The sequence below is a fragment of the Chaetodon trifascialis genome, chromosome 20 (genome assembly GCF_039877785.1).
Source record: "Chaetodon trifascialis isolate fChaTrf1 chromosome 20, fChaTrf1.hap1, whole genome shotgun sequence".
Classification (NCBI taxonomy): domain Eukaryota; kingdom Metazoa; phylum Chordata; class Actinopteri; order Chaetodontiformes; family Chaetodontidae; genus Chaetodon; species Chaetodon trifascialis.
The window spans coordinates 6,262,251-6,286,887 of record NC_092075.1 but is presented as its reverse complement, the minus strand read 5'-3'; the positions used below and the strand labels follow the sequence as shown (position 1 = coordinate 6,286,887).

Below are 24,637 nucleotides of genomic sequence, written 5' to 3'. Positions count from 1 at the left end.
AATTTTTCAACAAAAACCTTGTTACTCAAAATACAACGAAGAACTCCATTTAATTGCACTGCTGATGGTGGTGACTGTGATTTAGACACCCTTTGACCATTATAGTTAACTTGAAAATTAACTTAAATGTTGACATTTTTGAAGTAATTTGAACAGTTTATCCATTAGTTTTGGCAATTCAATGGTATAGTCATATCCATTACCTATAGTTAACTATTTTAACTATTTAACTGTGTGCTTCAACCATCTATTTGGTGCTTTTAGCTATTCAACTGTTTATCCATTGGTTTTAGCTAGCTGTTTGTTTCAGCCATTTCTCTACTTAGCACAATCGCTAGCTAGATTTGAACTGTTTACCCATTACTTTCAACTAGTATGACACTATTTAAACTTTTTAGCAATTTCTTTTTCTAAGCATTCAACCATTTATCTATCATTGTAGCCTCAACTGTTGTCATTACTTTTAACTGTTTCACCTGTTTATTTAAAGGCACCTGGAGCATGGATATACCTGGTGGAGAATACTACCTTAAATACATCTAAAAGCCTCTTATATCTTAAGCCAACTGTCATTATAAAAACGCAGTTTCTACCATTAACCTTTCTTGTGCTTGTTGACATGGTGGAATTTGAAGACCTCCAGCAAAAGTCAGATATGATCTGCCAGCCATACTTGCAACCATCCTTCGCTGACTCAGTCTGTGAGAGGACACTGACACCGGCTGCTGCTTAATAATTGAGGTGTTGACAGTAGCTTTGCTTAACAAGCTAATTGGAGCAGACAAACCAAAGGTTAACTGTTCTAAAATGAGGCAGTTAAATTAGCATCTTGTGTCGTCTGGAGTCCTCAACAAGCGCAGTGTGTGGTGGTCACTACCAAATCAGAAGATTTTGTAATTAGGAAGCATATTAATAATTATTCTTACTTATGGCCAATCGTATTTAAATATATTAATTAGTACTGTTGTGTGCTCTTTCCATAAAACATACAAGTGAGAAAATCCAAAGAAGTTTATTTACAAACACAATACCAGTATAAAGAATGATCCAGAGTCAGTTAAGAAGCACTGTGTTATACATTACCTCCATTCAGTACACAGAGCAGTTCCCTTCCTTTTCTATTCCTGACTATTGTGTGTATAACAATTTAGAGGTCAAGCCAAAAGATTTTTGGTGTTCATATTTGCTGAACTCATATCTCTTGTGTATAAACACACAAGAAACAGCATCTTATTAGCAATGATGTCCTTCAAATACAAAGGACAGCCAAGCATGAACAAAGGTGTGACAAAATATTAGTTTACAGTCTCTTTAAACCTTTTTGCAGCAACAAAACAACAAAATAAACAGTAAAAACCAACGCAACCAAAGGGGAAGGTTAAATAACATAGCAGTAATAAAAGTGTCGTAGCACTTCACAAAAGGGCAGCAACCATGTTCATTCTTGCATCTTTAATCAATGAGAACTGCATCCACTATTATACAATTCACTACGAGGAAACCATTCATTTTTTCTGTGAAAAGGTTTGTGTATATATCTCCAAAAGCACTGTGAACGTCAGTAGAGGCTTAAGTGTAAACATATTTCAGTGATCATTGAAGCAGGCACACACAAAGCCAAGTATAGAGTAAAGTCATGCAGAGCATTACATGATTATGGATGGAGTTTACAGGGAGTAAGAACAGCTGATTCCAGTATAATATAAGCTGAGAGCTGCACATGAATTTCTATACCTTAGAGAGTCTTAAATGTCCTTTAAGAGACAAACTAAGATTAAGTTTAATGTTATGTACTTGTAGATAAGCAAAACACAAGGGTGCATTGCATATCGTATAGAGGGTTTGATATCTCATAAGGCAGCATGGCTTAAGACATGAATGACAACGAGAGGCTGGATCGCTCAACAGAGCTATGTTGCTTTACAAATTGGATGGTGGCCTTGAAAGTCAAAGTTCGCTGACCTGGTGTGATTGTGAAATATTCGTCTGGCTTTTGTCTAAAACCTCCTCTTCAGTGCTCCTCTCATACACTCTTTTTTCACCAGAGATATCAGAGGAAAAATGGGAGAAGGTAGGCCACTGAAAACAGACCATTTCAGTAGCATTTTAAAATATTCACCCAGTGAATCTGGTGAATAGGAAATAGATTACAAAAGTAGACAATTGGATGTTACAATTTGGTCTTTTTTTTTAAATCGGTTTTTGAGTACTAGCTTGATATCAAGGTTCAGGTCTTGTTTTACACAAACATTAAAAGCTGCCACACCCACAGAGTGTCTGAGATAAAGAGAGAGGAGGGGGGGATGAGGGGCAGAAAGACACCCACTGCGGCCCATTTCAGCGCAAATATCTGTGCAACGTTGAGTAGAAAACAACACCTCTGTACAGCAGAGCCACTAGAAAACTTCACAGAAACAACATCACTATGAAGACCACTTTTCACATTAAAAACAAGCATCCTATGGTTAGAAAGTCAGAGATAACCATAGTGATTTGATTGACTAAATAAACAACTTAAGGTACACATCAAAAAGAGAAGTATGTTGGCAATTAAAGCAAGCAACCTTCAATGTGTCGTTGAATCAGTGAGAGCAAAGAAGTGTACGCTCCGAAGGCCAACTCTCTTTTTAAACAGGGAGGAAGAAGTGAACCGACTCAATGACTGAAATGAAACACGACAGGTCGACCTGATTCAAAGTAAACAAACTAAAAGGTAAAATGGTGAACTTCCACATTAAAGCAGAGGAGTGAGGGATCACGTGCACTGCCCCGTGTGTACATTAATGATCCCACGAGTATGCATGTGAATGAAGTTGAAAATCTCATGGGGCATCGCATGGAAGCCCGGCCGTGGCTTGACGTTGTCATAGTAATGGTGAGTGATGAAGATGCCAGAGGGGTTCATGGGAAACGCCCAGAAACCGTAGAGGTGGACTTCCTCGCACATCTCTAAGGCGGCGGTCACGAGCATCAGACCGCTGCTGAGCCGCTTGGCCCGGACGCCCTGCACTGCCCAGAAACGCTGCACATTAAGCAGGTACTGCGGGTGGAAGAAAAACACGCCTCTCTGAGAGTCGAAGTCATCCAGCATGTACTTGACTCTGAAAGATACATCAGTGTTGCGGGTGTTGTAGAAAGCGGGAAGCACCACTGAGGAGTTCTCGTAATTTTGGAGGACTTCATAAAACGGTCGCCGCCATTTCTCCAGCTTCTGAAATCTGCAGAGGAAGTCGAACATGAGATGAAGAAGACAAAGGAGAAGGACGCTAAATACAGACTGAGAGATATCACCCTGACTTCTCGCTCACGCCCATATTTACAGTACCTCTCCGTGATAATGCTTGGATTTATTGTCACCAGGTCTGTTTTAGTGCCAACATCAGCTGTGTACTTCTCATTAATGGGAGGTATGTTGCACCTGCAAAGAAGAGAATCCACTGATGAAGAAGTTCAACTAGGCATGTTGGTAAGACATAACATAGAGCTACACAATTAATCACTTAACAGTAAAACTCAGCTGATAGTTTGCTAAACCCCTCCAATCACAGTTTAGCTTTAACTCGGCCTGTCAAGCTGTGCGTGGGGCTGTAGTCGAGTCATTACTTCAATCTGTCAAGTGCAGCTAAGCATTTTCATTGGTTGCACTGGTGCACCTGAAAATTAGGAGGTCTGATAGATGAAATGTCTAAAATTATCTATAACTGCAAGCTAGAAGTGTTATTATTAACAGTTATTTTTAAGTGCTTAGATAGATATAGCAATAGTAACTAACAGGGATGGGGCCTAGCAATGGCCAATCACATGGAGCCCATTTTAACTACACCATTATGCAGTCTTTTATGTGATTGAATTCTCTGTTAAAAATGTTGGACTTTTAATTGCATTGTAAAACTGTGGGTAATTTGCAGAGTGCAAAAGAAACATTTTGAGGAATGATGATTATCACACGACAAACACTGAAGGATTATAACCTGAATACCTAAAGACAAAATCTGCTGAGTCAATTTCCTTTCCACATTTGCTGTTCTTGATGATGCCGCCATTTCCAATGACAGCACATTTCTTGTACTGCGATTTGGAATACGGCATGTCCTGGATGAAGCAGACATATGTTGTTAAATTCAGACAAACAGCATTGACGGTTCTTGAAACCAAACAGATCTTGTCACCAGGTTGACAAGATCTATTTGGCAGAATAGGCAAAGCTAATATTGAAGAGCGAACAGGCGATGGACTCACATCTGGGAACATTTTGAAGACCTCAGCGGTGATGGGAAGGATACCACTGGTGTCCACCTCGTACCTCAGCTTGGTTCCTGCAGGAGTGTTCCTCTTGGTGGTGAACAGAAATGAAGGAGCATTACAGCAGCGAGACAGAGACATCCTTTAGGAGGACACCAAGGAGAGAGTGGGGTTAGTTCAGTTCAGTCAATGACTTCATGCCAGCATCAAGACCAGAACTAGCTTAACCCCTGTGCTGTGTTCACACTGGCTTTACATACTCATTGTTTGGAGTCCCACACAAAATAATAATTGCAAGATAAACCTATTTTTTGCTCTAAATATTTTCTTATCTTTTCTCATGATCTCAATAAAATCCAAGATGTTAGGTGGAGAAGTACCTTCCCTTTGCTACAAACTGGGCTTTCACATTTGATGAAGGTGACAAAATGCTAAAATTACCAGGAATTGTTATAAAACTAAAGAAAAAAAAGTAAAGAAAACATTTTATGCATGTTTTTATGCATGTTATGGGGCTGTGAATGAGCAAATTGGTCATTTACACACTAAGGAATGTGCAGTATTTTAACCTGCAGAGTGATTTTACTTATGGATGGAGTCAATTAAACTCCAAAATGCACAAAACGTTCTGTGAACACCAATCACAGATATAGACAGTATACAGTTATACGTTGTGTTTCATCATGTTTTACAGCTGGATTCTCTGAGACTTCAAACAGAAGTAATTTGTCATCTCATATGGGAGACGTGTGAAGCTTATCATTGGTTAACAATCATGTTTATGATCAATTCTTAAAAAATTAGGACATGAGTATGTTTGTTGAGCCATTTATGACCTCAGTTAAGACACTGGGGTTGGAGGTGGAGATTAAGTATGAGAAGCGTGTAAACTGAGGGGGAATGAAGAAATGTCTTGTGCTGAGGCAAAGTCAAACGTACTTGAAGTTGCTGGTCTCCTCCTTGTTCTGCTCCCATCTGCAAACCTGCAGGTTTCGCCATCGCTCAAACAGCTCTGAGGTTTTCACCCTGGCAGACAGGCAGAGAGACTTGTGGAATAAGGAGGGATACCCATGGCCATGTTATTTTTTTTTCCGATTTACTCTACAAGGGTAATAAATTGAAGAGAGATCATTATAACGACAATCAAGGGGACAGAGAATTGTAGTGATGGCTCTACTGATGCTGCTGGATCTAGAATCGCTAATACAAAGACAGTGGCTTCATCAGGCGTGTCTCTAAAATAGCTGTCCTTGAAGTGACATTTCCCTTGAGATGACTGGGAGATGTGATTTGCTCTGGGAGGCAGGGTGGCACCATTACTGGTCTGTCTGTGTGTCTGGCACAGTGACAGCAGCTGTTCTCTGCCTCAGTCAGACTGGCTCATGGCCCTTCATCAAGCTCCAAGAATGCGTTCGACATTAAAGTTTGGCAGCCTGAGGGGCACGCACAAAAGGTCACTGGACAAAATTCACGGACTTACAAGAAGAAATGTGCTGCTCAAATTGCCTTTAGCACAACTGGCTCATTGAGGGGTGAAATGAATCTGGCAAATAATCAGCTGCATTATGTGAAAATGTGTTATTTATAGTGTGCTGCATTTAAACTGACAATAGAAGATGAGGTTACCAACTTTCAGCTATAAAATGTTGTCGTGTGGTAAGATTTGAGCATTGTTCTCTTCTTCAGTTCTCCTTTTATTTATCTGCAGTGGCCAACCTACTGTTTCCCGTCCTCTAGAGACAACTATGCTTACTATTAAATTAACTGATCAGCTTTTAAAAGCATTCAAAATAATCAAATATTAACACTAAATACATTTCTGCTGTCTCTTGTTGTGTATTATTTGTCGTTCTTTAGGGAAGGCTTTGTCAGTCAGTTGGTCCACCACTCCAATCCACACTCAAACAACTCGACAACTACTGAATGGAGTGTCATGAGATGTTGTACAGACATTCATGGTCCCCAGAGGATCAGTGCTCTCGACTTCTGTGATCCTATGATTTTTCTTCGCTGCCGTGAGGTTGATATTTGCAGTTTTTGAGGGAAATGTCTAAACTGAACTGCTATTATATGTATGTTGATGGATACCCATGAAATTTGGTACACACATTCATGTTCCCCTCAGGATGTATTGAAATAGCTTCCCATCTAATGCCACCATCAAAATCTTAACTCGTTTCTTGACAAAATACTTGTGCTAGTTAGCGAATTTTAGCATGCTAACATGCTAAAACTAAAACGGTGAACATGGGAAACTCAAGACCTACTAAACATCATCATTTAGCACGCTAATGTTAGCATGTAGCTCAAACCAATGCTGTGCCTAAATCCAGCCTCACAGAGCTGCTTGCCTGGCTGTAGCTAGGCTGTTATCACTCTTTTTAAGGTCAAACAGAGAATATTTTGATTGCTATTTGTTTTCTCAGACCTGAAGGACACTGACTTCATCATATATCATAAGTCAGGTGGTCAATAGTCTCTATACGTACCTGACAGGTGCTTGAGGATCAACTTAGGGAAAATAGATGTTATTTTAAAAACACAGTTGTCCACTACATGTGTTGGACATGTCATAATGATCACTCACATTGTCAGGACTTTGACATCCATAATCTCCTGTCTGAGCTCCCTGCATGCAGTGGAGTTGTATTCAAAGGAACCATCATAGTTCTCCAGATACCTGGAGGGACAGACACAGTCATCCTCTGCCTAAACTCTCCACACAAGAGAATCAACAGAATTAATATACAAACTGTGGATAAGATGCAATATATATACGTATAGATATATATAAAAACAGTGTGTAAAGGAAAATATCTTATATTTACTGCAAAACATCTATGGTTTGACTTTATGAAATAACAGAATATCAGTATAGCATTGTGGGATGACAAATGACAGAAGTGATGAAATTGATTTTAGGCGTCACAAACAGGAGAGTAACATACTGTTTATTGGACACTTGCACCAGATTCTAATACATCTTAGTCTAAACCAATGTTATACACTATTTTCACAAACATAATACCTCTCATATTTTTACTTATTTAATTAGTTATGAGGTCTGACAGGGAGAATGGGGTTGCTTCCAGAGCAGTTTGTTAAAAAGGTGGTTCAGATGGATAGTAAGTTTAGATTTTTTTAAATTTTTTATGTGCAGAAGTACAATATATTTACACATTTATATAATGTAATTAACTGCATAAAAATAATACTATATATGAGTTGTGCTGGCTGCAAAAACATGAAACTTTGACTGATCTCTTGATATTTCGATAAAGTGTGCATATAAACACATACACACATGTTCATGCAAACAGGTAATTACAACATGGAGGCAATAAATATTTGGAAATTGAATATTAACTTGACCTAAATAATCTGAGAGATTGATTTTACACATATAAAACAATCATTACATTGAAATGGCAACATTAACCAAAAGCACACAAAATAATGTCTTCAGTATGGTGGTGTGACTGTGTGTTGGTGGATTTGACAGAATGGTTCTGCAGAGACGGTTGAAAGGATTCATATCAAGGTGTCAATAAATCATTTACCTGTGCACTGATGCCTCCTTTCTTGCAGCAGAACATTGTTTTTACATGCAATCAACGTGCAGTTTGGATAAAATGTGCATTTGTGTGTGTGAGTTTGTGTTTTGGGAGAGGTGTGGTTAGTATGGAGGCGTCTATGTCTACAAGATCATATTATTAAATTAGAAAGAGGGAACTGAGGTGTTTTATTAGGCTACAAAAATTAGCCAAAATAACAAATCTAATTTTCATAGCTGCTTTTTCTGGAGCAGATGGATGTGAGTGTGAAGTGTAAGTAGAGGTGGAAGAAGTAATCAGTTCTTTTGCTTAAGTACAATTAGCAGTACTACAGTTTAAGAATACTCTATTACGAGTAAAAGTCAAGTATTCAGAAATCTTACCCAAGGAAAAGTGCAGAAGTATTAGTATCAAGACCTAAAATACCAAGAGTAAAAGTACTTATTATGCAGAATGGCCCATTTCAGAATCATATATATTACAGCTGCATGTTAATGGTTAATAACTGGTGATGTGTTAATGTGCATATCACTTTAATGTGGCAGTCTGTAAAGGTGGGGCTTAGTTACATTCCAGTTACTTGGTGATGAAGTGGTTCAGTTTGATCATGAGGTTAAAGGTTTGAGATGAAAATTCAGGATTTTTTAAGTAACACACCCTCGCACACCCATCATCAGGACTGTTGCTGCTGCAGCTTCACTTGCTCTGGTATGCGCAGCTTATGTTAGCAAACTTTAGGCGGACGCTATCTGACTTTAATAAACATTTTCACTGACTTCATGACTCTTTCTAGCTGACCTCCTGTTAAGCTGTATTTTAGCATATCATAGATAAACACGGCTTTAAAGGTAAATTCAATGTTCCATTATCTTGTAATTACCACTTGTAACCACAGGGGGTGCTGTTTGACAAAAGTTGCATATTCTCACTTTGGTGTTTGTGGTTTGTTTATCAGTTTTAATTTAACACTGTTTTCTTAATGTATGCGGCAGACTAAATGCTACTTGATTGTTTTCAAATTCCGAGTGCCTGCCTTGAAATTTCCACAGAAAGTTGTTTTGTTAAGTGTGGAAGAATCCTCTAGTGATATGATGGATTTTGGTTGTGTGATTCCATAATGACTAAAGTAAGTGCTTCAAAATGTAACTTGAAAGCCTTGAAAATAATTTATTAATTGTTTCAATGTGCTGTTTACCTCACAGACAAATGATTTTGTATTACTGCCAACCCCAGAGGGGTTCTCTCTTTAGCCCTGATCTATAATTTTCCTTTTAGGGTTTTGGGCAGAAGGCCATCTCTCTCTAAATAAACATGTTTTATATAAATAAATATTGATCCGTACAGTAATTATAGTTTCATAATATACCCCTTCTGAGGTACATCTGAATCTATTTTTCAAATAATGCTTGAGGGAGGGTCAGAGGATTTAATGCCAAAATGGCAGCGGCTGCAATGTGCACTTATTAGAATAAATGTTATTTTTTGTCACATCAGATAAAAAGGATGTAGTGTGGTGTTTGGGAAGATGGATAATATTACCTGTGGCTGTGGAGATAAACGAGGTGAGTTAAAAAATAATAATAGTCATGACAGAACACAACAAGCAATACAATGGAGGGATGCATTAAAGGAACAAGATACAGGGATGAAATTGTACAAATAAGGAACAATGAAACTGGTTGTCTACATCCACCTGATGATGCAGTGTATTTCTGAGGTTTTATATAATATATTTGACCCTTTGAATGGGACTATTCATGCTTGTTTTAGCTAAGATGATGAAACCTTTGCAAGTGTTCTCTGTTCAGTTCTAAAAGCAAGACAGTTATTCACTTGAGATGAATTTCATCCCGTATGGCATCTTATGTTTAACTGCACAATGCTGGTTCAAAACCAATCCAGACTGACCAGCATTTTACCACAGATACTGACATCTACGGCTCAGTGCAATTAGGATTTGGAGCTCTGGGGAAAGAAAAATCTGGCACGTTCCTGTCTTATTCTAACAAGGAAAGTAAAGTGGAAAAAGGGGGTAAATCCAGGTCGCAGAGAGAGACAATGCAGATGTGAGAAGGGGAGATAGGGGGAGCAGAGAGAAGTGTCCACACTATGTACATGGCATACACACAGAGCTGTGCAGAACACATGAGACACATATTGAGGAGGACAAGGCATTTGGAAATGGGTGCTGGATGGGACACAGAGGGACGAGGAGAAGCCAGTACATCAACGAGAGGCCGTGGTTCTACCAGCTTCTGGAGGGGGGGGGATGGGGTTTGGAGATCTGGGGTCGAGGTGAACGGGATCAGACAACATGCAAGAGCAAATCTGAAGTGCAACCACCACTGAAAAAATATGAGAGTTTATACCTTTCAAACTAATGGAAAAGAAAGAGGCATTCTTGGGTTTCTGTGAAAATACTTAAAATGCCTTCAAACTGGCCTACCTTTGAGGGCGGTTTTTTTTCTTCTTAATATCGGCTAGGCAGGGTGTGACTATTACGGAGATCTGTGAATCTGGCTGAAAATTCTGACGGAAACATCTGTCAACATGCAGACAGGTAGGTTAAGTTAGAGTTAAATGTGTGATGTAGTCCTGTGACATCACCACCCCTGCTAACTTCCTGCTAAATCTGCAGAGTTCAAAACATGTAGAGGAAAGAAAATGTAAATATGCTACAGCTTGTGTTCTCTCTATAACATCTGAGGAGACTGGTGGGCATATCAGCGGCCCAGTCCACACATGCAGGGCTGGGTCGTCACTATGATGGATTTGAAACTAGTGTTCTCTCTCACTCCATCTCTCTCTTTCTCTCTCTCTCACACACTCTCTTTTCTCAGAGGTGTTGTGCAGTCAGTCACGCTGGAAAGGTACCTTTTCCTTCCATTTCTGGCAGGCTTCAGAGATCCATCATCCGAGAAATTAACGGGACCGGTCCAATTTCCTGTCTCGTCCCCTTTGAGTCGGCTAAACTGTTGCGCACTAGTAAGAAAATGAGTCAGTTTATTTTTGGGATTTATTGTCCTCATTGTGCAAATGTCAAACACATACAACCAAGCCCATGCGTTCACTCACAACGCTCAAATTTGCACATACACAAATACAATCAGGCGGACCAGCTTTTTGGCTCAAGAAAACAGTCAAGGTATGACACCAAACATGGTTAGAATGAATTTTCCGTTAATGACATCATGGTTTGAACGGTTAGTTTACGCTCTGCTGAGCTGTTGCCACTAACTTGACTGTGATTCGAACATTCACACCCTTCAATATTGGACTGCACGAGCGTTAGCCTTGTAATTCAATATATTAAAGTCAGAGTGAGTTAAGGGAGGAGCAATAAATGCTGCCAATGTTGCTGCAAATGCCAAATTACTTCTGAGGAAGAGATGCCAACTGATTTGCCAAGTGTAGGTAGTAAAAAATAGACTATTTATACCATATTTTCAATGAGATATTACTGTTAAAGGGGGTTTTGCACATAAAATGGATTTACTAGTCATGTTTAGCACCACTCAGCCTTTGAACAGTTTTTTTTTCTGTGGGGTTATTTCAACTTGTCTGTGTCTAATAAAAGATGCTATTGGTTGTATAATTGGAAATATGAGAGTAAGGATATTTGGGCCTCTGCTACATTATATTTCACGAGCACCATCACAGTTTATCTATCAGAGGAAGCCATTGGGTGCAGGTGGTTCATAGCCTTCAAATTATTCTGACTTTTAGAGGGATGGGGGGCATCCGCAGTAATCTACAGTCATTTGTGGGGCTTAGAACAAGGGAAACTTAGATAATATCAAGGCCTAAAACATATCTAATTGTGAATTTAAGAATATGGCTGACAATATTCTACATTTTTGTCACTGAAGACAAATCCCGTGAAAAGACCAGAACCAGCAGTTCCACTGGTTCCCAATGAAGACATTAATCTTCACATTACTGAAACAGGAGAAGATTGTTGGGGCTATTTTCAGTCACAGATTTTGTGTGTTGGCTTGCATTACAAAGCTCAAATATGTATTGTTACTCAATTCTGGGACGACAGTTGAGGTCTATGGAACAGAGGAACACACCATATCAGGCTTAGCATACGACGATTTGCTATTTACATTTTACATTCCATACCCAAATATCAGTGGGTGAACAGCTTCTCCTCTTAACGACTGATTATTATGCAAGTATTCATGAGTGACTCATTTCTGCGAGTGCTCTGTGGGTGTTGTGCTAAATTCAGCAGGGAAAGTGAACCCAAAGAGAGCCTTTCTGGGTGCATTATGTGAGAAGGCATTCATCGTCAAACTCATCTCAGCTCTGATCCGCGGGCGCATTTGGGTCCTCTGAGTGCTACTTCAACATCTCAACAACACTCTGCAGCCAGCTGCAGAACAGAACGGCCTAAAATCAGAGAGATGTTTGTCCCTCGGTTTAGCATGTGTGCCTACGAGAGGACAAGTGTCTGCTAATTGTAGCAGTATAATTTAGTCATGCATGCTCTTAATCTTAATCACTGCAATTAAATCAGCTTGTTTCTAACTGAAATGCTGCGAGTTGATCAATATCACAAAGATTATCCAATACTGATGCTCTTCTGTGTTGTGGCTGCCAAACAAGAACCTTAAATGAATCTCGTGTCACTGCTTATAACTCGCAGATCAAGCCATATCCTTCACTTCGCATAATAAAAGCCAACTGAGCTCCCATTGACTCGATTATGAGCACAATCCAGACAGTAATCTACGCATCAGATCAGACAAACAACAAGCACAAAGTTGTTCTGCAGCACTAACGTGCTCTGATTCTGCCCTTCAGCATTGTTCATGCTTTTTGCAAGCAGGATGGGCACTTTGTTTTTCAGGATAAGGCGGGCACATTAACTCAGATGTCCATTTAGTATGTCCAGTGTAACCACTACAGACCACTTCAGATGGGAAGATACTTCATTGGCCTTATCAAAACCGGAACTATATGAAAACAAAGCTCTCTGATAAGGCTGTGTTGGTGCTACTATTAATGCATCATCATTAATGTTGCTCCAGAAGCATCGAGGGAGCAGGTCAGGGGGGATGAATGGGTCAAGCACAGGACTGAGGCATACGGGGGTTTGTGCCTATTTTTATATGGTTGTTATTTTTTTTACTTATTATTTTCTGTTTTCTGCTGCACTTTGTTTAGGATTAAGCAGCAAAACTATTTTCCAGCATTAAGTATGTGTTAAAAATCTGTCAATTTTTCCCAGTTGCAAAGCTATGGCATCATACAATGTGACTGGGCAGTTGCAATGATGGTCCAAGGAGCAACATTAGTTATAGTCGTAGGAACAACAGCAACAATAGTGATATCAGGCTGTGCAAAAACAACTGTGATCTGTTCTCTCTCGCTCTCTCTCTCTGCATTAACTTTTAACAGGATGACTCCTGTAAAGTGCTGTGACTTATAAATTATGAACTAGCGCTTCTGTGTGCTGGTATGTACATACAGTTCTGTCATCTGCATGCTGAAACTAAAAAAACAACAAAAAACAGAAAGCTGGTCAGAATCAGAGATAAGACCCAAATACATAATGCATCAAGAACGGCTCAGAGAGAGTCACAAGGTGATTTGTTTTTTTTGATTAATCAGTTAGTCAGTCTGCAGAATATTTGCAGTAAATCCTAGAAATGAACAATCATATATGTTATTTATCAAGAAAAGTTTAAGATTTTAAGACATTTCTGCTTTACATCACTGAAAATGGAGATTCTTTTTCTAGAAATTCAAAGATGGCACCTTTTTCCTGGTGTTTTATCCTTTAACAAGGAAGATGATCATTAGTGGCAGCCACATGCACGGTGCTCATTTTCAGGTTACTAACCAAACTGCTGCAGCCCGGGGGCCTTTGCTGCAACTCTCTCTAGCCGAGAGTATTTTTAGACATCAGCCTCTTCAAGTCAAATAGAGTTGAGAGTTAATAAGACTTCCTTTGCAGAAGTGTGTCACTCACTCTGATCATATAATAGGCCTTCCTCTTGAATCTGCCACTGCCATTTTACAGCCCTACATCCTCCCACAGCTGCACTCTAATGTGGGTGAAGGCAGGCAGGACGGGGATTCATGCGACACGGCCAGATTTGTCAAATACAACAATACGTTTAGAGAAGGGCCCTTTGACCTTTGGTGATCTGAACTGTTTCTCCCTATTTCTCCCCATCTAAGCACCCAAATGTCTCCTCTGCTGCCGTTCTAGCGTAGACGCCTCTGGCAGTTGGCAGACTTGTTTTTTCTGGGATGCATCTCCTCATGCTTGGGTTTGACGGGGGATGAGGCTGGGTGTGGTCGAACCCATGTGGACTTCTGACTGTTTATGCTTGGCGAGGCATCATGAGGTGACGTCTTCTCCCTCCCTCTCTGCATCACACACAAACACACATGCGAACACAGGCGTTTCATCGCTCCCACTCAGTCTCTCACTCTCGCCTTCTCCTTCCTCTCTCTCCCCCACTTGCACTGAGGTGTTTGTGCAGACAGACTGTAGCAAAATGGCTGCCGCTGAGCCAACTGGTTTGTGTTGTGCGGCTTGGTCCCCCTCCCCACCCCACCCCCCCGCTCCTAGGCCGCTAGGAGCAAAGTAAGGGCACAGGCGAAGAAAGAAAGGTGCGTGTGTCGGGTCTGAATTCATGCATCTCACCGCAGAGGTCGAGATGCCATGAATCCACATTGAGTACTGTCAGACCAGCCCAGCAGGGTGGCAGGGGAGGGGTTAGCTGTGGGGAGCTTTCAGACTGCAGCACATATATGTTTGCTTTGATGTAAACATATATGTGCTGTCTGCAAAATATCTGGAGGTGGGGTTTTTTTTTTCAGATTATTCCTTTTGTTTGGAGTGAGAATTGGTGTTTTGTGAGATTCTTTGTACCACCTAAAGATCAAACATCCGGCTTCTCAGCATCTGCTCGTCTCACACTGAAATTTGTCTCAGATTGTCAAGGCAAGGGGGCTGCAATTTAGTCAATAAATGGGTCTTTAAGTGCAAAAGTGGACTTCCAACCAGGCTTCAGCTCAGGAATCCGTATCAGACAGATAAATGCTGTTGCAGAGGTGTTGTAAAACATGGCTCTGCAGTGGCTGTGTGTGCAACCTGGCAGAATGGTTTATTTAACAGGGACCAATAAGAAATACACATCATCTTTATCATGTTGATATCTGTAATCATCATCAGCTCCAATAGCTCTCAGCTGCATTACGATAATCTGATGCCTCTGTAAGATGTAGGCTAGGACCAGTCAAGAAGGCTGAAACGGAAAATCAAATAAAGATCTTTGGAAAAAGAAAAGAAAAAGAAAGGGAAAACATTACCATACACAGGTGGAGCACTGTGTATGGCATGAATGTGATGCTTCATTTTCAGAAAATATCAAAAAAATAAATCCAATGGAAACTGTTTCTATGCCACTGGGAAAAAAGATGGATGGTTAATTGCTTTTGTTCTTCTCAGCCATTAAAGCTTGTTTTCCCAATACGTGCCGACATCCAGAAGACTCTCATTTATCCTGAGCAATTAATCAGTTTATCATTCAGGGTTTCTTTTTTACCATTCAGTCATTAACTGGGATCAAAACTGAGCAAAAGCCTCACACAAAACGGCTATGAAGGCATGCTTTTTTAAGGCTGAACGTTATCCTTACAGCAGGTAAGTTAGAAACAGGCCTGCGCTCTAATTGCCTATTCTTAATGATACACAGAAAGAACCGACACTTACCTCTTAATGTAGTTTTTTCCATAGAGAATCTGTTGTAACAGTGTGACGAGTCCAAATGCGCAAATAAATATGAAGCAAAGCGATCTATTACCGAGTATATCTTTTCCCGACGACGGGTCGGCGTATGCCATCCTTCGGCGCAGCATCCAGGGCTGACGGTGACACCCGGTTAGGTGTCTCTGTCCGCTGCATTCAGGACCAAGAGCGCCAGTGTCTTGTACCCTTTGGACAGGACATCGTCCATCACCTCTCTAGGCTATTTCACTGCTCTCGTACCGCAGCATCATTGGTGCGGGATGATAAGCATCGTAATTTATCGCCAGTTGTGACCTCAATTGCAAATTTCAGCGGCCCTGCGTCCGCGTCTGGTAAAATAATTTCTGTATCTGTATGTATTTTGCAAACGGGCGGATGGAAAAACATGAAACGTCCCGTATGAGATTCTTGATTTGCGGATGCTGCGCGCTACTCTTCTCGACGAGGTGCAGCCGCTCGATCTGATGCGAGCAACGCAGATTATCCAGAAATACGCGCTCAAGGGCTATTTGTCTACAAGCGATCCCGGGATGTTAAATCGGATAACGCAAAGGCATCGATGCAACGCGCGGTTTTTTCTCCTTTAAATTACTTGATAGGAGCTGCGACAGACAAACACACACACGCACTCACACCCTCCATGCTTCGTCTCAAATCTGAGCAAAGCTGCGTGCCTGAAATGTAAAAGGAGGTGGGTGCGCCTTTTCTCAGCCTGGCAGCCGGGGGCGCGCCGCGCCTCTTTCAGATGCTCCTTACTCAGCCAAAAACCAAGGTCATGGTCTCCTTTACAACGAGGCACCTGCGCTCTCAAAATACATTACACAGCCCAGCTCACCTGCCCTCCTCAGGCTACAAACTTACCAGAGCCAAACTGTTTATTATAATCTAAAATTACATTTCATTGTCATTTCTTCAGATCTGATGCTGGTGCGCACTGCACATGAGTTTTCTTTTCTTTTCTTTTCTTTTCTTTTCTTTTCTTTTCTTTTCTTTTCTTTTCTTTTCTTTTCTTTCAGTATGACAGGTTGATGTAGCTGGTCTTAAATATCATTTTTTCCTCTGTATTTTGTTTTCACTGCAGCTCGTGTCAAGGTGAAATATGGAATCTTCTGCACGACATGACTAATGGATTTTTGAAGTTAACTTCAGCATCTCCCGCCACTGTTTTAGGGCTTGGGGAGGATTTCAAGCCTCGATAGCAACACTGTGGCAATTAAATCCTGATGCCATGACAGTGACACCTTCTCAGAGCCAAGCTCCTGACAGAAGCCAGTGGATCTTTTCAGCGCTGGTGCTGATAACTGTATTAGTGCCATTGATTTCTGCCAGTGTTGGCTTTGACAGCTGTTTGAACACGTCATCCAAGTCCATCTGGTGCAGTCCGGGTTGCATTAACACCTTTACAAGCAGCAGAGTGGTGGGTGGATGTGAGAGAAGAAATACTTGATGAACCATCATATGGTCATTGTGGTGTCAGACTCTTATAGACTTGAAATGTGGGAATTGTGAGAATATATCTGCCTTGCACCTCAAGCCAAACACTTCCCTTTACTTAGAAATATTGTACAAGGAACACACATCATTTTAGTTGTGTAACTTTTAGCGATCTATCTGCATGATTAAATGAGACAGGATGCACAGAAATGTGATTTCCTGTAATATATTTTACATTAAGCCATTCATCACTTTATATTCTGCCACTTTGCCCATAGCTAGGAGGCAGCAGGCTGAGCAAAGCAGCCCAGACAGCCTTCTCTTGTGCCATGGCCTTCGGGCCCTGAGGCAGTCCCAGGCCAGATTGGATATGTAGTCCCTCCAATATGTTCTGAGGCTGCCCTAGGGCTCCTCCCAGTTGGACGTGCACATCATATCTCCAAAAATAAGCATGCAAGAGACTTCACTCCTCTCAACAGATTGACCCTGTCACCCAAGCAAAGGAAGTTTATTTCTGCCTTGAATCTTATTCTATATGTCACTACACAGAGCTCCACATCATGGGTTTGGAACATGTCCATGGCTGGATTAATGTACAGGCACTGAGCTGCTGCCCTTCTGACCCCTATTTCCTCCCACTCTCTATGTACTGCATAAGTATTCATTCAGTTTCAAGTTCTCGAGATGTGAGATATGTCTGAAAGCCACAGAGAAAAGCTAGATTCTTCCAAAATAAGATCATCAAGATCAGATGATAATGTAGGACTACGCTGACCAACACAGCACCAATTCACATGTCAGTCTTATGCTCCATTTATCACTCATGAAAGAGGCCAACATCCTTGAACCCATTCAGCTGGACCAGCAACGCCATTCTTAGAATGACAGCGGTTATACAGTACAACATATTCTGAATAACATGGCTTGACCGTCATCCCAACTGCTTCACTCTCAGCTGCAAACCCTTGCAGTATGCTGGGAATGAATATTACCTTTTAAGAATATGTTATACACCGGGTTGCATATATTCTTGAAATTTAACTTTATTAAATATTTAAATAAGAAATGTATTTTCTGCCTACAAACATCTTAGTAAATCAATTCTTTACACTGGCATTGGTTAATGCTGTCAGTGCTGATTTTATTGTTAAATATCTGTTTCCATTTTATAAATTGTGTTTTTACTTGATATTTTATGCTGTGAACCATTATGTATTCTTAATACAAGTTTTGAGTTGAGTTTTCCTTCCATGTGCTGGTGGTCGATCTGGTGTCATATAGTGTCAACAATCCTCTAACATTAAACTTAGCTTAGCTGTATGTGTACACATACTTGACCAGTAAAGCTGAATCTGATTTAAACAAGAAACACACCTGTGAAAATGAAGGGGAAACTTTCATGAATGTTTTTTTTTTTTTTCTTTTTTTTTTTCTTTCTTTAAATACGTCAAATACATGAATGGGCGGTTAAATTGAATGGGCGTTGAATTTTCGTTGAATATACATTTTGAATCGATCCATTAGCAAAATGTTATGTTGGGCCACATTTCTGTGTTACACAGGAAGTAGCACGGATGTCATTTGATGGAGCGCAAGCTCTCCTTCCGGTCTCTTTTCCCTTAGCCACCGGACGAAAATGGTTAGTTGCAATGCTGGCAGCCAGAAATCTTTTAACATCTGTGTAATGTGTCGTGTATCTGACTCGCAGTGTTGATGTTTTGATGTCGGATAAACATTATTACTATTTGGGCCCACAATTTTTGAGATGAAGTTGCATTTTAATACAATTAACGTTGTTTCTGTCGCATGTATTTGGTGCTCATAGCATTGAGTTTCAGTCTACAGCACGGGCCTAGTTTAGCCGGTAAAAGACCGGATAACGTGTAGATTACTCTCAGTATCTTCGGTTATACACGATAGATGACGACGAATGAATTGGTGGTGTTATTCACCTTGTAAAGGTAGTGGTACTCAGTATAATGGCTAACTAGCTTTTCCGTAGCGATTAGCATAGTAACTAGCTAGTCACTCGTAGCTCAGAGTGCTTCCTTTCAGTGTACACACTTGTTAGCATGCGACTGTGGTACATGCAGACTTGTAAACGCTGTTATAAGGAATAGGACGTGAATTTTTATCAATCTGTGTTTCAGTATTTTTGCCAACACGGCGGCAGTAATCAATTGTTCTGCATCTTTCACATTCAGAATCAAGTATTGGTTATTGCCGCACCAGTCTTGTCAGTGATGTCTTTAAACACAAATGTCTGAACATATGACTTCCTGTGATTCATTCTTCTGTGCTGAGACAAGACTGGCATAGCTTTAAACTGTCGTGAAGTCTTTGGGGATTGTTCCTGAGCCCTCTCGTCTCTTACCTCTTAGACGAAGGGAACATCATCTTTCGGTAAGCGCCGGAACAAGACGCACACCCTGTGCCGTCGTTGTGGGTCCAAGGCTTACCACCTGCAGAAGTCCTCCTGTGGCAAGTGTGGCTACCCTGAGAAGCGCAAGAGAAAGTGTAAGTTTCCCAGTGGCACGTTTTGAAAGTAAGACTCATGCATGAGAGTGCTAATTCAGATAAACACACAGGAGAGCCAGGCTGTCTTTGAGCTGGTTAGACTGCCTTAGCGTAGCATAGCAGCCCACAGTGACTTACATTTATGCCCGGGTGCCCTGACATAATGTGTTAATGTTAAGTTGTATAACAAATCCCACATTTTGCCTTGTGTCATTACATGCTAAAATTGCTAATCTAACTCTACCTTGATGTGAATGGCTAGGCTGTTTTGATGCATACAGATGTTTGTTTTGTAGACAACTGGAGCGCCAAGGCCAAGAGGAGGAACACCACTGGCACTGGCCGTCTGAGACACCTGAAGGTCGTCTACCGCAGATTCAGGTAAGATCTTTACACTTGGCTAAGATAACACAGCAGAAATGCAAGTGTATGAAGATGTGCTGCTTGTCATGTGTTTGCTTTTTATGCCAGAAAGGTGAAATGGGCTTTTATTTTTCATCAGTAACACCAATGAATAAATGTTGTATTGATGCTAAGATGTTAGATTTTGTTAAACCTTTAACACAAAGACCAGAGGGAGAATTTGTTTGATTGGATTCACTTCTAGAACTGTTGAATACATTATAAACACTTAAAGTATACCTGATTATAGTACATGATTTTATCAACTTGAACTACGGAAACTCAGTTGTGTTGATTTATTTCCAGTGGGAACATACATTCCTGCATTTTTATTTATGGTTGTAGTGATTTCATTGCAGTGTGTTTACATTCCGTATTATCATCAGTGCTGCTGTTGACACTGCATCATAATTATTGTGGCGTTGGGGGGGGGGGGGGTGGCATGGTGCACCCACAAACTAACATGGGTATAAACTATATTAAACAAATATTTACAAAAACCACAAGATGAATGTCGTTACTGAACTGAGAGTACAAGATGCCACAGTATGATATAAACCTGATGCTGTAAACTAAATATCTGTGGTAACATGACCTGTCCACAGTGCAAGTGTGTGTGGGTGTGCATGCAACTCAGTTAGACGGGGGGGGGCCCTTACGTAAAACCATATGTATCCATAATATGCCTTTCAGTCCAATAGTGGCAGCGAGTCTGTTCTTTCTTGTGAACAGTGGCTGTGTTTACGCTCGGCATGCACGTAGAAACATTACGGATTCAGCCCAGATGTGCTATTTGTGCTTTGCAAACATCTGTAGTATTCAGATTCAATGCTGCTTACCAGTGATGGTGAAAAAAAAAATGTCTGAACAAATGAATTCATTGTGATATCAGTGTTTTTTCTGAGGTAAGCAGCATTGTTAAGATGAGTGACATTAGTATGGACATACCAGAGATCCCACGTGGTTCCTCTTAAAGTGGAGCATTGAGAGTGTTCAAGGTATCTCCAAAGTGAACATCTGTTTACTTCTAAGTCATGTTTCTCAGTTTTATCAGCATATTTAAGTCGGCAGTCATACTGAAGGTTTTACTATCATAAAAGTTGAGGTTTTGAGGTCTTGTTTACTGGCTAACTGGGACATTTCAGTGGTTAATGGTTTTAATTAAATCTGTGTTTTCCCTGAAATGACAAGTCAAAATATATAAACTTGCCAAGTCTCAGTGAACCTGAGTTAGTCAGACTCTTTTTCAGTAACATATTTACTCAAATTCCGGTTTCTCTTTGCCTACCGAAAACACGAGCTTGCTTAACAGCATGATTTCATGTGTGCCACAGACGTGCTGTTTATCCTCATGTCTAAACAAACCACAGAGAAATAAATGTTTATAGTTGAGAATTAATCATCAGCTCTGAACAGCTGCAGTGGTTTTATCCAGTTATCTTGCTGGCTGACTGGTGACTTTTCACCAGGATTTACCTGCAAGTTAAATTACTCTGATTACTTGTCATTTGTCTGCAGCAGCCTGACTTACTTTCTTCTTCCTGTATTTTCCAGGAATGGTTTCCGGGAAGGCACCACCCCCAAACCCAGACGCGCTGCAGTGGCCGCCTCCAGCTCATCCTAAAAGACACATTTTTGGTTAAATAAATGTGATGTTGAACCAGAGTTTCAGGCTTGTCTCTTGATCTTCGAGCATTAGTCTGGCCAGTGATGACAGTGGTCGCGGTCGATGTCACATTAAATACTTACAGGGTGTTGAGACTTTATTCCCACGTGGTTCGTTTGTGCACATCTCAGTCAAAAAGAGCTTCAGATGTTTTGTCAATGCTAAGAACACAAACCTGAAATAAATGGTGTTTTCAGAAAACTGAGCTACTGTTTTAATGTTGGAGGTTTTGTAGTGACGTCAGTGGGATCTGAGCTGTTTGAGTTAAAAATAGACCCGATTACACCTGCTTCATTTGGAATGATCAACGTTAGATTATTGGATTAAAGTGTGTGAATGGCTCAAAGATACAATATGTTTGGAAACAGTTTCAGATATTTTGGGAGAAAAATATTTGGCCCACCTTGAAAATCAGGTTGGTGCTGTTTTAAGTCCAGGAGTTGTTTTAACTTTTTAAAAGTTTTGAGTGGATCCTTTTCCAATTTTCTATTAGAAAATCAAATCAGTTGGCTCGAATAGCAACAAACAAGCTGAAAGATCTGCACATAAAGGGATTCACACAACGAGGCGTCAGGTGTGAAATGAGGACAGTTTGCCTGTCAGTCATCCATCAAGAGTGTGACATCATCCTGACCTGATTACATCTGATCTAAAATGATGAGCCAACAAAGGGTGCGATTGTTTTTAATACATCTGAGTGGCACTTCGGAAGCTTCAGTTGCATTTCATGCTCAGTTTGGGAAAATAATATCCTTACAAATACATTTTGGCATGAAAGAAACTTGTTGAACCAAATTATTCAATTTAGTGCTGAATCAAATCTGTTTGAGTGCCAGACTTTAGCCTGAACTGAGCATCTCTTTCATTAAATTTAGACCAAGGACCTTCTTAAAACAAGATTTTCTAAAGCCGAGTATATCAAACCTACAGCTCTTTAAGCCTGAAAAGCATCAAGAAACATGTCGCTGCAGACTGAAGGGGCTCAGTGCTGGATAGGGGCCCCGCAGACTCTTACAGGGCCTCAGTTGTTTTCACGCTGCCCCTGTGCTCTTCACTTAGCAAACATGCAGATCGAAGATGGCGTACACGCTGCAGCTTTAATGGCAAAGCAGCCGCTTCCAAACATCTTAACACCAAAAACAAGTCTAAATATTTAGCAGCAGCCAAACAATACTAAAATCTCTCAGATGACGTCTGGAGGGGAGGTGGTTTACGAATGAGTCAAAAAGTTGATTTTTATGGTGCAGCTGGAAAACGTCTGAGATTCACCGCAGCGGAGAAAACCAGCAGTCTAATGTGGTGGAAGTGTTTGGATGTGGGAAGATGGACGTCAGCTACATGTTGATAAAGGAGAGGTTAAGTGTTGTGCTGCAGAGGCCTGCCCAAGATGCAGGCTAATGTCAGAGCAGGACAGTGACCTTAAACGGCTTTTTGAGCCTTTGAAACATCTATCCTCGGGTTCATAGGAAACGGAAATGTGTCAAAACGCTGTGGGAAAATGTTTGTTGCAAAACAGCAGGCAAAGGAACCATAAAAGTTTTGTCACTAGACAAAATAAATTAGGCCTGCAAGGCTTTTTAGAGTCTTGTGTACCAGTACCTGTCTGCAGACTGCCAACAAATACAATCATCTCATCTGTTGTTGGACCTGGCAAGTCTAACATGATCTGCAGCCGCACACCGCAGAGGGGAGCATGCCATCAGCCACAGATAAGCCTGCGAGGGTGTCACAGCACCAGTATTTCTCAACATATCTGTCAGTGCTGACGCAGAGTTTACGCTCTGCGCTGCCAAAATACTCTCCACCTCTGCGAAAGTGCTGTGAAGCTTTGCTCTGTTGTTGTTTTCGCATTTTAAAGTTGTATTTCTGCCAGTTTCACTGCAGCTTGTCTGTTTGTTTTGTGCATTGTTGTTAACGTTGCTATGGGTGTTTGATAGGAGAATAGCTGATCGAAAGGTTTAAGTCTTCTGAATAATATATATATATATATACATATATTTGTCCCAGCAGCATGTTTCTCTTCCGGGCTTCTTACACTCAGAGCTGATATTGTCCATTACATCCACGTAGTCCTGACACACATCCTCCACTTTGGCCCTGTGACCTGAGCTGGTGCTGTGTTCCCACTCTGTAAATTCAGTGTCTGCAGTGGAGTGATTCACATCAAGTAAACATTAGAGCCAGGACGTGCAGCTCAGAGACGGGCCGAGGAACCAGAAACGCCTACTGTGGCTCCTGTTGTTTACCTGCTGAAGAACTCCATTCTGCTTTGTTTTTCTCACTGTCAACATCTGCCTTTTTTATTTGGTAGTTTTCATGTATTGAAAGCTACAGTATTGCACCTTTTCAGCCATTCTGTCTTCATGCATGGCAAGATCAGTCCATCAAATACCTGCAAAACTAATGACAGACCTATTAGCCTCAGCTGTAGTTTGTGTTTACTGCTAATCAGCTGATCATTGCAAGCTAACATGCTAAAATACAATGGGGAACACTCACATCAGCATGTTAGCATATTGAGGATAGCATTTAGCTCAAAGCACAGTCTAACAAGGACGCAAGCATGGCTCTAAACTCTCATTTTGTTTTAAAATCCATTCTGCTTTACTTTCAATGCGTCTGCTTTTTATTTTTTTGCATCTTTCTTTTTAATGTGTATTGTAATGTATTGTGAAGACCATTGTATTGTACCAGGACTCTGAATGGAATTCAGCCATGATAATATTTAGATTACCTGCAGCTGCTCCTACTGTGGCATGTCAGAATATCTTCCATGAAGCTGAATTGTATGTTGTATGATATCCAAAAGCAAAGCAGCGAAGAAAAACGATGCTTTCACCCCACCCACAGTTTAATCTCCTGATCATCCCAAATGCATATCTATTATCTCTTAAATCAAACGAGTGTGATGGGAGGAAAACATGAGAACAGATTAAAGTCTGCAGATGCAGAGGCAAGGAATAAACAGTGTAGCGTTCATGCATCAGACTGCACCAGCAGGGGGCGATATAGAGGAGGAAACGCGCACTTTGCTGCAGTCTCCGTCTCACT

General features: G+C 40.7%; 2 protein-coding genes and 2 non-coding genes across 6 annotated transcripts; 3 read left to right on the top strand and 1 right to left on the bottom strand.

Moving 5' to 3' along the window:
* Window positions 1-996: 996 nt before the first annotated feature.
* st8sia5 (ST8 alpha-N-acetyl-neuraminide alpha-2,8-sialyltransferase 5) lies at window positions 997-16,376 on the bottom strand. 3 transcript variants are annotated; one of them, XM_070989620.1, is made up of 9 exons: window positions 15,532-16,376; window positions 10,671-10,778; window positions 10,243-10,338; window positions 6,830-6,922; window positions 5,182-5,268; window positions 4,240-4,384; window positions 3,980-4,092; window positions 3,326-3,418; window positions 997-3,218 (listed from the first exon to the last, which is right to left on the bottom strand). In XM_070989620.1, the coding sequence occupies exons 1-9, from the start codon at window positions 15,675-15,677 to the stop codon at window positions 2,756-2,758; spliced, it is 1,344 nt and encodes a 447-aa protein (XP_070845721.1). In that variant the 5' UTR covers window positions 15,678-16,376; the 3' UTR covers window positions 997-2,755. The 3 variants fall into 3 exon arrangements, with proteins under 3 accessions (XP_070845721.1, XP_070845722.1, XP_070845723.1); XM_070989621.1 differs by lacking the exon at window positions 10,243-10,338 and having other exon boundaries at window positions 15,532-16,351; XM_070989622.1 differs by lacking the exons at window positions 10,243-10,338; window positions 10,671-10,778 and having other exon boundaries at window positions 15,532-16,296.
* Window positions 16,377-18,526: 2,150 nt separating this feature from the next.
* rpl37 (ribosomal protein L37) lies at window positions 18,527-21,585 on the top strand. The gene is made up of 4 exons (XM_070988996.1): window positions 18,527-18,640; window positions 19,383-19,518; window positions 19,815-19,899; window positions 21,475-21,585. Exons 1-4 carry the CDS (start codon window positions 18,638-18,640, stop codon window positions 21,542-21,544), a joined length of 294 nt encoding a protein of 97 aa, XP_070845097.1. The 5' UTR covers window positions 18,527-18,637; the 3' UTR covers window positions 21,545-21,585.
* Window positions 19,233-19,312, top strand: LOC139349236 (small nucleolar RNA SNORD72). Its single transcript, XR_011603442.1, has one exon. It is a non-coding gene; the product is annotated as a small nucleolar RNA SNORD72 (small nucleolar RNA).
* LOC139349234 (small nucleolar RNA SNORD72) lies at window positions 20,753-20,832 on the top strand. The gene has a single exon (XR_011603441.1). It is a non-coding gene; the product is annotated as a small nucleolar RNA SNORD72 (small nucleolar RNA).
* Window positions 21,586-24,637: the final 3,052 nt, after the last annotated feature.

Excerpts from the sequence above, each read along its gene's own strand:
- st8sia5 (XM_070989620.1), bottom strand. The coding sequence starts at position 15,677 with ATGCTGCGCCGAAGGATGGCATACGCCGACCCGTCGTCGGGAAAAGAT. Across the intron at positions 10,339-10,670 it reads GCCAGAAATGGAAGGAAAAG|ATGTTTCCGTCAGAATTTTC; the intron begins GTACCTTTCCAG and ends GCATGTTGACAG. Across the intron at positions 5,269-6,829 it reads GATGTCAAAGTCCTGACAAT|GGTGAAAACCTCAGAGCTGT; the intron begins GTGAGTGATCAT and ends CCTGTCTGCCAG.
- rpl37 (XM_070988996.1), top strand. Across the intron at positions 19,519-19,814 it reads TGAGAAGCGCAAGAGAAAGT|ACAACTGGAGCGCCAAGGCC; the intron begins GTAAGTTTCCCA and ends TTTGTTTTGTAG. Across the intron at positions 19,900-21,474 it reads GTCGTCTACCGCAGATTCAG|GAATGGTTTCCGGGAAGGCA; the intron begins GTAAGATCTTTA and ends TGTATTTTCCAG.